The sequence below is a fragment of the Felis catus genome, chromosome C1 (assembly GCF_018350175.1).
Source record: "Felis catus isolate Fca126 chromosome C1, F.catus_Fca126_mat1.0, whole genome shotgun sequence".
NCBI classification, from domain to species: domain Eukaryota; kingdom Metazoa; phylum Chordata; class Mammalia; order Carnivora; family Felidae; genus Felis; species Felis catus.
In genome coordinates, this window is record NC_058375.1 from 71,386,911 (window position 1) to 71,401,506 (window position 14,596).

The 14,596-nt window shown below is 42.7% G+C and overlaps 1 protein-coding gene across 5 annotated transcripts in view; it reads right to left on the minus strand.

The window, feature by feature from the left end:
* Positions 1-11,345: 11,345 nt before the first annotated feature.
* The window catches only part of LPAR3 (lysophosphatidic acid receptor 3), a 102,588-nt gene continuing 99,337 nt past the window's right edge, over positions 11,346-14,596 (minus strand). For all 5 annotated transcript variants that reach the window (XM_045036119.1, XM_023258864.2, XM_019837346.3 and 2 more), the window contains one exon: positions 11,346-13,138. In XM_045036119.1, coding sequence (XP_044892054.1) covers positions 12,810-13,138 — 329 coding nt within the window. In that variant the 3' untranslated portion in view covers positions 11,346-12,809. The remainder of the gene's footprint in view (positions 13,139-14,596) is intronic.

The window sequence follows — 14,596 nt, forward strand, 5'->3', positions numbered from 1 at the left end:
TTTCTATATGAGTTTAGAGCTGTTGAGAGACAGAGACAGAGGTCCTGGGTATAGATATATATTTGGGAGTTGCCAGTATATAGATGGTTACTCAGAGCCATGTAGCTTGATGATATGACCAAGGGTGAAGGGAGAAGGAAAAGAGAGCTGGACCAGTGGTGGACCCTGCCATGATTAAGATGCCAGGGAGAAAAGCGAAACCAGCAAAAGAGACGGAGAAGGGGCAATCAAGAGAACATGCTGCCTTGGAAGCGAAGGAGCCGTGTCCTGCACGGTGCTCCAGTTTGTATTCAACGCTGGGAATGTCCTTCGTGTGCTGACAGTGAGCCCCTTAGCAGTCTAGGTTACATCTGTTGCAGCTCTCCCAGTTTCCCCTGACTCTTCCTCCCTAGCTAAACATCTTTTGCCTTTCTGCGTAGACTTCCACAGGGGAATCAAATGGATTTTAAAAATTAAAAAATAGTAAAGGAAACAAAAATCAAGAAATACACCTCAGGATAGTAATGATAATTTTTGTAAAGTGTGCCTATAACTCATTTATATAAGCTACACAAAATATACACATCACATGCAAATGCCCTTGCATTCATTGGTTCTTAGGAAAATCCTGTTGGTTCCATGGCAGTAATGGATTTCGTACCGTACCCTGCCAGCTGTACAAAGGCAACCCACATGGCACTTTGAATAGTCATAACTCTGGTCATACGTTTTGGACAGTGATGGCAACCCCTTCCTTGTCCCATGATTATCTATTGGAAGAGCCTTAGTCACTAGTGTAAGCTGTTTTTGAACTCAGGGTCCATCGTATTTCCCTTGACATCTTTCTCAATACCCAGAACGCTGTCTGGCTCACAGTAGATACTCTACAAAAGTTTGCTCAGAGAATGAATGAATCAAGTGCTTGCTGTACTGATGAACAACTTGAACCAAATGGACTCTTTTGGTCAGCAACTGAAACGCAGACAAGCATAGCAATTATAGGTAGAAGTTGCCTTTTTTGGTGAGTGTATGGCATATTTTTTATTGGATCATTGATATTTCTTTTTTTCCCCTATAACATAAAAAAACCCCTCAAAAGTGTAGGCTTTCTACCCCAGGACAGGGAAGACACTTGCCACCTTATCTGAACCACATGTAGCTCCAAGAAGAATACTAGGCAGAAAGGGGGTAGCTTCTGCTTTTTAATTAGCAGTATTGTTGAGGACAGATGCTATTCTATTTTTCATCTCTCTCTCTCTCTTGCTACCATTTCATGAATTATGATTTTCCATATTCTCAAAGTAAAAAAAAATCGCTGACAGAAGGCAAGCAAACCAATGTCATCAGTGAATATACCACACAAGTGTATATGAGAAGCTATATCACTGGCCAAAGGGGCATAAAACCAAGTTAGTCTGCAAACCAATCAAAAGGATCATTTCCATGAGCAGCTGCCTTATTAGATGCATAATCAACAGTCTACCCAGGGCGTCTTTCCATGGGAGAAGCCGGGGAGATAAAGATTCATTTTGTCAGCGTGTTCTAGTTTTTCATATGATTCTTTGCTGTCTCCAGAAGTTTTTTTCAGCCCTCAAACAGACAGCTATAAAATTGATTGGCTTGAAAGCCAAATAAAATAAAACACAGTAGCCTACTTTATCATTTACTACTAGCTATTTATTATGAGCAGTGCTGTGTTGGGATATCGACCCTGAGATTAAAGCTAGAGAAATATAGATTCTGAGATTCTGCGGACACATAAAGCTCCCCAGCCATGGTGACAGATGATAATGAGATTATACTCAGAGGCCATCTTTTATCTCAATGGAGCCCAACAGCTATCATTTTTTAAAAATAATGAATTGTACAAACAATGCAGGGAACATTTGCTTAGCAATTCTGCGATGCAGCTTCCTTGGGCCCCAAGTACATTGGCAGCCTGCCCAGCTGTCTGGCCACGGAGGACAGACACTCCCCCAACTCATTTATCTGTTGGTTGGTGGAATCATTTCTTCTCTTATTTACTGCAACCCACCTGCCGCAGGAGGCGTTGTCTCCCTGAATATCTCTTGTATTCATCATGTTCTTCCTTGCCTTCAGGTCTTTTTTCTCAGAGTGTCCCTCCAGCTGGGAAGCCCTCTTGCACATCCAAAATCAAAACGCTCCTACTACTTGAACACACAGCTTAAGTCTCACATCTTTCACAAAATCTTGAGCAACAACGTGGGAGCAAATTGGTCCAGCTCCAAATCCTGGCTCTTACTGCTTATTAGCAGGGGAGCTGAGGGCAACTCACATCACCTGTCTGAGCTTCGGCTCATTTACTATAAAGCAGAGGCTAAAATTCTTATCTCCAAGATTCTTATCTAATTCGTATCTTTTTCAGGACCAAGCGTGTGAAGCGCACAGCACAATTTCTACCCCATTGTAGCCACTCACTGTTAGTTCCCCCTCTTGGGCTCCTTTTCTCAGTTAAGTTTACAGCCCACACTTAAATAATTAAACAGACACTGAATTTTTCACAGCAGGATGTCCTGGATCTCAGGTTCTTCTGTGAACCTTCTCATTACCTTTTGGCTTTAACCCATGGTTCTGAATCCTGGCTGCACAGGGCAATCACTTCACATACACGCCATGGTTGGGTCCAAGCCCCAGAGATTCTGATTTAATTGGTTGGGATGAAGCCCAGACATTGCTTGACAGACAGTTCAGCTCTCTGCAGCTGAGCCGAAAGACAGGCCAAAGGGAAATACATGAACTCTCTGAATGGTCTTAAATCTGGGCTCACTAGCGTCACTAGGTGGGCTTGGTCTGGCGGTCCTACTGAGCTCCCTGGTCCACTCACTGTCCCACTCCCCTCAACAGGGACGTCTCACTTCCTCTTCTCCGCTCAACCCCCCTCAACGCCGCTTGCCTTATCATTGCCCTCTGCTAAGGATCTGGAGCATTCACTGATTAGATAGGAGGAAAACCGTGAATGCACCCCATCAGCACATGTCCCAACTCCTTGCATGCACACCCTGCTTTCTCTCCTCTTACTGTGAATGGAATGTCCCTGTCGCTGTGAAAGACCAGATCCTCCACTTAGATCCTGGAGCTCATTCCTTCCAGCAATCATCACCACAACGCTCCCGAATCATCACGGATTCCCTCTCTACTGGATCATCCCCACCTGCAACTACACGCTGTAATAATTCCCATCTTAAAATAAGTTCCCCCACCACTGCCCATGTCCCTCCAGGGACTGTCCCGCTTTGCTGGTCCCTTTTTAGGAAAAGAGCAACAATTTGAAACTAGCTAGTCCTCGCTTGTCTCCAGTGCTATCTTCTCAGGCTCCCTTGGACTCCCTTCAGGCAGGCTTTCATCCCCCCCCCCCCCCACCACTGCACTGAAACACCTCTGTCAAGGTGACCAAAACCTCCAAGGCCAAGACCTCACGTCGCAGCATCTGACACGACTGATCACTCTGGTCTTCACTGTCACTTCGCTCTCTTCCTACGTGACTGGCTGCTCCTTCTGTCTTCTTAACAGACTCTTCATTTCTCTGAAATGAACATTGCAAATCCCTAAGAGTCAGTTCTCAGACCTTTTATTAGCTTTATCCACACTCACTGTCTATGCGATTTAGTTTAACCCCATACATCTAAGTGCCATTCATATACCGGTGACTCCAAGATTACCATCTCCAGCCTGGTTTGTTTCTCCAGTCCACCTGGTTTTGTCTTGGCATCATCAAATGTCACTCTACAACTGAATTCCTGATTCCCACCTATCCCCATATCTTCTGTTCCTACCAACTTCTCCATCTCAGTAAAAACAAATTCTACTTTTGGAGGCTGTGGGTAGGTCTACTCCTTGTGCCCCAGACCCCTTGCCTGAACGCTTTGCTGGGTGGTAGCTGGGGGGTCGGTCGGCATTGGTTGAAAATCACTTGCGACTTTGGCTGCTGGGATACTCACCTCACTGCCCGCTAGTCACCGTGAAGAATGTGAAACCCAGGCCTCAACACTCGCCACTCTGCATGTGCGTGTGTTTGGCCACTGACCTCCAACCCGTGTTCTGCCTGTAGGACTCGTATGTGGACCCTGAGGCCCACGTGGCCAGGACTGACTGGGAGGGAAGGGAGCTCTGCTCCCAACTTTCAATAAAACTGTTGTCTAAAAAGAAATAAAATGGGGCACCTGGGTGGCTCAGTCGGTTAAACATCCAAATTCGTCTCAGGTCATGATTTTGTGGTTTGCAGGTTTGAGGCCATATCAGGCTCTGTGCTGACAGCCTGGAGCCTGGAGCCTGGAGCCTGTGCGTCTCCCTCTGTCTTTGCCCTTCCCCCACTCACGCTCTGTCTCTGCCTCTCTCAAAAATAAATAAACATTAAAAAAAAATTTTTTTTAAGAAATTCTACTCTTGTAGTGTTCAGACCTAAACGCTAGAAATCTCTTTAAGATGCATCTCTTGTTACCATATCCAGTCCATCGGCAAATCACCATCATACATGTTTTTCAATATTAGATAAACCAAACTGATCATTTAAAATGTGTTAATTTGGGGCGCCTGGGTGGCGCAGTCGGTTAAGCGTCCGACTTCAGCCAGGTCACGATCTCGAGGTCCGGGAGTTCGAGCCCCGCGTCGGGCTCTGGGCTGATGGCTCAGAGCCTGGAGCCTGTTTCTGATTCTGTGTCTCCCTCTCTCTCTGCCCCTCCCCCGTTCATGCTCTGTCTCTCTCTGTCCCAAAAAAATAAATAAATAAACGTTGAAAAAAAAATTTTAAATGTGTTAATTTATTGGGGCACCTGGATGACTCAGTTGGTTGAGTGTCCCAGTCTTGATTTCAGCTCAGGTCATGATTCTAGGGTCCAGATCGAGCCCTGCCTCGGGCTCTGCGCTGACTGAGTGTGGAGCCTGACTGAGATTCTCTCCCTCTCTCTTTGCTCCTCTCCCCGACTCACTCGTGCACACGCTGTCTCCTCTCTAAAAAAGAAAAAAAGAATGTTAAATAGCATTGCATACATAACAATAAATACACATACACAGTGCCAGGCACTATGTTAAATATTTGACATATAACTTCTTTCATCTCCATGACAAGCCTATGATGGGTGGAATTGCCCAAAGAGGATCTTGGCCGAAAGTCACATAGCTAGCAAGTGAAAAAGCTGAGATATGTAGGCAATAGGATTCCAGAATCCATGCACTTGACCACAATGCTTTACATTTACTATTTAAAATGTTTAGAACTTTCCAGTGTTGTAAATGTTGTTTTGACCACCTTTGTGCACAAAGCCTTTTCTTAATTTAGAACCATTCTTTAGCATGCATTCTCAGAAGCTGAATTGCTCAAAGAGCATAAACATTCTCAAGCCCTAAAATGGCTAACCCATTATTAATTAACATTGGCTCTTTGATTCTGAAGTCATATACAGTTATTAAGCAATGTTTTCAGAATAGAGAAGAAAAGCTGAGGAAGAACTTTAAATAGCTAAGCTGGATCCTTGAGTTGGTCACTGTGTATCTTACATACTCATTCAATCTTGTGGTCTTCAGTTTCCCCTCATTTGTAAGATCAAGATAATCCCTAGGTTATACCTTTCTCACAAAGATGCCTATATCGGGCCCTTATTTCTGTCAAAAGAAGAAAATTCGGTGTTACTTTCCACCAGGCAAACCACAGACTCTGAAGCAGATCTAGGACTGCTCTAGTCCAGAAAGGGGTTGATCTCTTGCCGTTGGTTCGGACACTGGGCTCTGACTTTGAAATGACCTCACAAATCTGAGTCTTACACCTACTTTGGCCTGTTTCAAGATCCTCTTCTAGTCACACCATCTGGACCTGAAGGAGAGATTAAATAGAGCTATCTTTGTTGTGTTTGTATATCAACTCTGACACCAATATTTTCTATCTCATGTTCTCATCTTAACTTTGGCAGCATAGGTTTGGATAATGAAGAGCCAATAATAGGTGAACTCTGCTTTTATGTTTTTTTTTTTTGTGGGGGGGGGGGTTCTCATTCCCATTCAGCCTTCAGAAGATCCATAAGATCTTACAGGAACCTGTAAATTATATGTACCAACACTTCATGTTTTAGTGAATTTTCACCTCTTAGTCCAGAACTAACTATATTATTATCTTCTACCCTTAATCAACAAAAAACAAAGGACCCATATTGTAGAAAGGGGGAATTCTCAGAAGCTAAGAAGCCCCCTCTCCTTCCTTTTTCCTGGATTGGCAGTTTGCAAATCTTTTTCTGACTGAAAATCTCATCTATCTCCCCTGAATGTGAAAGGTTGGAAGCCTGGGAACTATACTTCCCAGAATACAAAGCCAGCGAATACCCTAATCTAGATTCTGCCAGTGCCAGAAGTTTATGAGAGATGAGGAAGACAGAAGGGAAGCTGAAGCCATATTCTTCCTCTAGCAGCAGAAGTAGATTTTGCAGTGGCCTCTGTGTGTCACAAATTACCTGCCTCAGGGGGCATGTCCAAAAGTTTGAGCCCCCCATGTGTGGCAGCAATTCCCAGAAAGTTAGCTACCGACCTGAGAGCCAGTTATGGGCTTGGCTTCCCTTACCTTTTCTCCTCTAGCCCTTCCAACTGTTTTATAAGTACCTAACTGCCTATTTTAAATACCTTCCTGTTATAAGTACCTAGGATGGTTTCTGGTTTCCTAACCGAAGGCTGACTGATAGGTCCCATCTCCCAATTTATATAAACCTGTGATCGGGCATTCACCTAAGAGAAACACAAGTCTAATTTAGATTACCAGTACCAGATCCCTAACCCACAAACTGTAAACTGATTTTAACCCCAAAGGTAGCCCCTTTATGTGATTTCCTTTTCTTCCCCCAGATCTTGGGGAATTCTACATCAAGAATTATACAACAGGGGCCTCTGGGTGGCTCAGTCGGTTAAGCGTCCGACTCTTGGTTTACTCAGGTCACGATCTCACGGTTCGTGAGTTCCAGCCCTGCATCGGGTTCCACACTGACAGTGTGGAGCCTGCCTGGGATTCTGTCTCTCCCTCAATCTCTCTCTCTCTGCCCCTCCTCTGTGCTCTGTCTCTCAAAATAAATAAACTTGAAAAAAATTTTAAAAGAATTATACAACAGAGTCAAGATCTTAAAAATATAACATCAACATCACCAATGTTTCAAAGTGATACCTTGAGGACGGCTACATCCATTCATGTCTCTCTTTAGCATTTTCAGCTCCCTTTCACTTGATTTCTCTTGGATTATTTGCATATATGTTTATGATTTTCTTAATTCTTTTTTTTTAAAGTTTATTTATTTTGAGAGAGAGAGAAAGAATGTGAGCAGGGGAGGGGCAGAGAGAGAGGGAAAGAATCCCAAACAGGCTCCACACTGTCAGCACAGAGCCTGATGGGGGGCCTGAACTTGTGAACCAAGAGATCATGACCAGAGCTGAAATCGAGAGTCGGACACTTATACACACACAATGGAATATTATTCAACCACAAAAAAAGGAAATCCTTCCTGCCTTTTGCAACAACATGGATGAACCTTGGGAGCATTATGCTAAGTGACATAAGTCAGGCAGAGAAAGACAAATACTATATGACCTCACTTATATGTAGAATCTAAAAATGCTGAATTCATAGAAACAGAGAGTAGAATAGTGGTTCCCTGGGGCAGGAGGTGGGGGAAATGAAGAGATATTGGTCTAAAGTTACACTTGTCAGATGAGTAAGTTCTAGGGATCTAGCATACAATAGGAATGGTGACTATAGTTAACAATACTATATTGTTGGGGCACTTGGGTGGCTCAGTTAAGCATCTGACTCTTGACTTTGGCTCAGATTATGATCTCACTTGATTGTGAGATCAAGCCCTGTGTCGGGCTCTGCACTGACAGCATGGAACCTGATTGGATTCCCTCTCTCTCTCTCTCTCTCTCTCTGCACCTCACCCACTTGCACTCTCTCTCAAAACAAACATGCAAAAAATACTATATTGTATATTTGAAAGTTGCTGAAAGTTGATCTTCAATACTCTCACCACATTTACAAAAAAAGTAACTGTGAGGTGATAGACGTGTTAACTCACCTTATTGTAGTAATCATTTCACTATAAATACGTTTATCAAATAAAAAAAATAGTCGGACACTTAACCGACTGAGCCACTCAGGCACCCCTGATTTTGTTAATTCTTTTAAGGGTAGGACTTTTTGTTCCCTAGCATCTAGGAAATGTTCGAAGATGTTGGTTAAGTGTAAAAATAAATGTGTGGGTTTCTATTTGCCTTGGAGTAAACACCAGCTCACACATTTCACATTTAAGTTTCACTTTAGCACACATAAGCAGGCCATCAGGTCTCTAAGGTTCTCCATTTTGGTGAGCAGTTTTATTCCAGAAATCCTTTCCCCCCATATTAATAGATTTACAATTACACATTTCACACCTACCTTAATCTCATAGATTTTAGATGGTCTCCCTAGGTGACTCTTACGTACACTAAAGCTTGAGAACCATTGTAATAAATGAAAGCACAGTTCCTTCTCTTTGAAATACCCACACCAGGAGTGAAATTCAAAGAATCCAAAGACTTAGGGTTCTTTCCATGATTCATATCTGGGAGGTGATGTATAGAACAATAGAATTTTGGAGCTAAAAATGTCCCTATGGATCATTTAAGCCCTTCATTTGGTAAATTGGCAATCCTATATAGAGTTTCATTGACCATTTAGGGTAGAGCAGAAATTAGAACCCAGGTATCCTGAATTTCAATCTAGCGCTTTCTTTAAGATGGCTGTCATGTACATTTGCACGGGTGGTGAACTGAAGAACTCTGTGCCAACCATACTGTGGACATGCATATACATTAGTACAGTTTCCTGATAGTAGTAAAGTTTTAACAAAATTAGGGTATCAGATGCTTTTCCAACAGATGCAAGTTGAGTATCGTGAGGAAGGGATAGCAGTTTTCCCTACTTTTTTCAATGTAACCGTATACTAATATAGAATGTACAGGCTCTAATCTCAGTAACAAATACAACACAGATGGTTTATGCAAATTTGAATTGTGCAAACTTGAAGTTGCTGATATAGAAAATTTTTATAAAGTTTGGCTGTACAAAATTGCAACTCTCTAAAAAGCTGGCAAGAACTGCATATCCCAAGACTGGCTGACCCCAGTGAATCGCAAACTGTGCTCATGGATTGGCATGCAAAGGCACTGCATTGTATACAGTGACCCACACTCTTACCGATGTCCCCTGGAACCTCCACGTGTGGTTTTGGTGACCATTATGCAATTGCTTGCACTATTAAACCTTTAGCTCAGAAGTAATCTATGATAAAACACTCTGAACTCGTAATCATTGCCATTACTAGTTTGCCATCTGTTAATTTAGGAGCAAGCACACTCTAAAAAGCACTGGTGAGGATGCTGTAAAAATAAAATACAGCATTAGGGCCCCAAAAAACCCACCCCCCACAGCAACAGCATCTCCCATTCTAACACTATTCTGAGAAAACTGGTCTTAAATTATGAGTGTTTTACATTAAGTGATGCGTTCAGGAGAGCATCACTCACACGAAATAAAATTTTCCTTAAAAAAATTTTCAGGTCAAGTGATTTTAACCCCTATGCCTATGCCTGAAAGACAGTGTGTAAAATTGGAAGGAGCCCTAGGGGTTTCCAATTTTTTTTTTTTTTTCAACATTTATTTACTTTTGGGACAGAGACAGAGCATGAATGGGGGAGGGGCAGAGAGAGAGGGAGACACAGAATCGGAAACAGGCTCCAGGCTCTGAGCCATCAGCCCAGAGCCTGACGCAGGGCTCAAACTCACGGACTGTGAGATCGTGACCTGGCTGAAGTCGGACGCTTAACCGACTGCGCCACCCAGGCGCCCCTAGGGGTTTCCAATTTAATATCACGTTTAGTGGTCCACCAACGGGATATAATTCTTTGACAAGCATCCCAGAAGTCAGATCTGTGTTTTCGAGTTTTAAATTCTTTTTAGTTCACCGTGAGATGGATCATCATGTAGAATAACACCTTGGTTATTTTTATTCCAGGTTCTAACAGGGCTTGAGATTTTCGTTAAGTCACGTTCACGGTGTCTTCACAGGCTTAACATCATTATGGTTATTCAGTCAATGAAAAGAGGGCCAAGCATTCTTCTCCCCCACCCTGAATGATGAAAGAATTAATGGGCTAATAAGCACAAAATACTTTCAACCTTGTGAAATTAGTCTACAGACTTGGGGCATGATATGCCCTATAGTGTGTGGGGTGGCATCAGAAGAACACAGCTGTACCACCTGCCTCCATGTCTCCCTTACCCCCCACTACCTGATGCTGATACAATTGACCTCACCTCATCCTGGATCCTGAGTCATCCGATCATGGGCTGTGCACACGATCAGTATGCCTGGTAAAACAGAGGCAGCGAAATTTCTAAATTTTGATTGTTAGTGTTTATTAAAAGCATCAAAGGGCTGATTGTGAGGGCAATTAGAGCTCTGTTAGAGGTTTACATTTATTCTGTGGTTCAGTATTGTTTGTATTTGGAATTACACAAATGGAGGCCATAATCATCTCAGTGCTTAGGGCACCTCAAGATCACATTATGGCCCCAAGTCTACCACTCACTTCAAAAAATATTTCACCAAAAAATTTCACCAATTTATTTCCAAAAATGCTCTCTTTCCAAGCAGGCAGGCTTCACAAAGAACCAAATCCTCTCACCAACAAAGAGATATGTGAACACCTTGGGCAGTGCTACAAATCTAAGGAAATTGAATCTTGTTTGGCTAGGGAGGAACACAAGCTTTGAGTCAAGGGTTGGTCTGAAAAGGTCTAGGTCGAACTTTTAGAACCATCATCTCAATGACTTGCAGGTAAGCTTGGGGTCCTAGGCTTTGAGGGGAAAAGCGTTCGTTCTTCGTTTTTTTCTCCAAGAGATGCACTTGCCATGCTCTAGGGGAGCCCTGTGACCCTTGCCACTTGTCAATTCCAAATATACATGACCTCTCTACTCTTGAGCCATCACTGAGATATGAGTGTGCACATAAAAACAAAAGCTGTATATTTCCATCACGAATTTCCCACACTTGGATCCCCTCCAGACACTATTCTGAACACTACATTCTGCTGCAGGGTACTAAAAACAGTGCTTTCCTCAAAATAAAACCTTTAAAGATCCCTTAGTAGCTATTCAGGGACTGGGATTCAATTTCAATCCTCCACCCTTTGGCCAGCTGTAGATTCGAGATGCTTACATAAAACATGGAGAGTATGTACTTCATGGCAAATTTGATTTTTCTTCTGCAATAGAAATGTGTGTTATAGTTACCACAGACTATATTTTTACTTAGAAAATACACAAAGCAATAATGCACCTCAACAAGAGAGAACAAATTCTTTATTTAATTTTATAGGTGTTCTTGATATAAGCTTCAGATATACTCCACTTACTACATGGAGTTTGTGACATCTACACCTTCAAATCATAATACTCTCTATTTTAGGCCATTATATCTAAAAGCATGACTGTTCAAATCCTTTTATTACAAGTAGTTCTTGCACATAAATGTTACATCACAATAGCAAAAAAAAATGTAAACTTCTTTTGCAAACTACATAAATATTATAATATCTGCCTTGAAGTTATTCTTATTTTAAAATCAGAATATACTCTAAATGCTTTATATAAAAAACTCTGGTCAGTAGCCTGTGTGTCTGAAGCTTTTTATTTTTCTTACTGACTTGCCTTTCATGTTGCTTACGTATTTGAAGGCGAAAATTTTAAAAGAGAACTCAGATCAGAATTCAGTCCATATGTAAGACAAGTACCAGAAACATGTCAATAACTGTAAGCAAAATATGAAATGTGAAAATTATTCCATATACTAAAATCCGACAAGCCACCAGTGGTATGGAGTTAACTGAAAATAAGGACTCAAGTCAAGCTCATATATGGTCCTATATGAAAGGAATTCAGGCCCACTTATCAATATACCTTTTACTTTGCTGTATGTCTGTTTGCAAATGAATCACCTCTTTTTCTTTTCTTTTAGAGCACAACAGGTCATTTCTACAGCTATAGTTCTGGACTGAAAAGTCTAGATGGCCAGTGAATTTGTTTCACTACCACTGTCCTTGAGGTCTTTAACTACAAATTAGAAATGTATAAACACACAGATGTGTATACACACCCATGCACACTTCGGCGATCACATCAAGGCCTTTTTTCCTGCTCTAAGAGAAGTTTCTAACATTTACCCTTTTTTTTTGTTTCTAAGTAAATCTTCTTCCTCAGAATGTTCTTTCATTTAAAAATCAAGTCTAATCTGGAGCCCTTACTGATTTGTTTTTCTGAGATTCCTACTGAACACCTAGCTACTGGCCACGGTTTCTTTGAGGAAACAAATATAGCTGAAGCATTTAAAAAATTTTAAATGCATGCAGAAAGAACTACATAGGCTTTCCAAGCAGCTATAGCAAGTGGCTCAAGTAACATCGTTATTTATCTTGGTCTAAGCCCTTTAACAACATCCTTTTAAAGCACAAAGAGAATGGCTACAAGATGGCGGCAGGGCCCAGAATGGTCCTCTGAGTGGTTCACAGGACATCACTCAGGAATCTGCTGTGCTGTCTTCCCTCTTTTGTGCATTTGCTCTAAACGCGCTGTGTCCCCTCTTTACGGCTCATGCTTTTAAACTATGTAAAGTGATTTTCTAAAAATCTGCCAGTGATTAATTTAGACCTCAAATAACACTGTAGGTGGGTGTTGTCAGAGGCAGGCAGCCATTCTTAACAGCTCCTCTCCCAGAGGAGGCCTGGGTGGGCACAGGGACACCCGCAGCTTAGGAACTGCTCTTGTTGCAGACCGTGCCTTGACTGATGCTGTCTTCCTTATACTGGCTGCTCGTGTCGCTCCGGCTGAGGATGGTGGAGGGGATGCGGGAGGGGCGTCTCTCCGGGTTCCTCTCCCGAGAGAAGCAGCAGATCATCTTCTTCATGGTGCTGTACATGTCCTCGTCTTTGTAGGAGTAGATGATGGGGTTCATGACCGAGTTGAGCAGCGCCAGCAGCAGGAACCACCTCTTCACGTGCTGCACGCCACACTGCGTGCAGTTCAGGCCATCCAGCAGCAGAACCACCAGGCCCGGGGTCCAGCACACGACGAAGGCCCCTGCAGTGACAGAAAAGGAAGCCGGGCTGCTTATTTAGATTTCTTCTCACCCGGCCTTCAGTCAGCGGCATCAAGGGACCTTAAGGATTTGTTTTGACAACTGCAAAGCAAACTTCCACCCTTCCTCTGAGCGCTTGAGACCTGGGCTCGTTAGAGGCAAACAGCTGGGCACGTCCTTGCCTATTAACCGTGTTCTCTTTCAACTCCTTATCGGCTTACCCGGGGCTCCTAATTAGGGGCTCACATTTACCTCCCTCCTGCTAAGCACCACTCGTACCTTCTCTCCGTCAGGTCTCTGAACCACACTAGAAGGCTGCTGCAGTCATGACACACACTTTGCAGGGGAGAAAACGAGGCCGAATTCCAAGAGTCTGTGTGGGGAGGCCTCACACCTCTGCTGTTCACTAGATCAGATGTTCTGGGGCGCCTAGGTGGCTCAGTAGGAGAAGTATCCGACTTCGGCTCAGGTCATGATCTCGCCACTCGTGAGTTCGAGCCCTGCGTCGGGCTCTATGCTGACAGCTCAGAGCCTGGAGCCTGCTTCGGATTCTGTGTCTACCCCTCAATCTGCTTCTCCCCCACTCACGTGCTCTCTCAAAAATAAATAAACATTAGGAATTTAAATCAGATGTTCTGAATGTTTTCCTGACAATAAGACACACCGCATCTGTGGCATTCTCCTGGTCTCTTAAGTCACCTGTTCACAAATTGTATTCCTTATAAAACTATGTTGACAGTTAGAAAGCACTGTCTGCTTTTTGATATATTCATAGGCCATCTACTTAATACTCTGCTCTGGATTAGGTTTTTGTTCTTGTTGTCAGAAAGAAATCTGTTTCATGATGACATAGAAATGTGCTTGTAGCCAATTTATTTAGCACAATTTTAGCACCAAGTGCACACGAAGGGTAATCTCTTCTGAGTCGCCAGATATCTGATCACACTTAGCTTACCACTAAGCTTTCTGACATGTTTTTCCTAAAATATGAGACATAGGTTCAAAATTCCCTTAGTTGCCATAACCTCAGATAACAGTGACAGCTCACATTTATACAATGCTTACTATGAGTGAGGCGCTGGTGTAAATGCTTTTCCTCTATTAATTCACAGAACCACACTGTGAGGTAGACACTATTATCATCCCCAGGAAACTGAGGCACAAGAGAAGTAACCAGCTCACCATCAGACAGCTTATAAGTAAGTAGGTCACCATCAAACATCTAATTTTGAACCTTGGCAGTTATTCTCCATATGGTTTCTTTTCCCCGGAGTCCTTATCATTTCTAAATGTTCTTGCTTATCCATTCGATAAACATTCATTGTGAGCTAACAATGTGCCAGGAACTGTACTAGGCACTGAATGAGGCAAGGACTATGCATCCGGGAGCTAAAGTGCTACTGAGGAGACAGAATAAACAAGCAAGTCTGTAATCATATCACCAACTAGTTATTCCTACT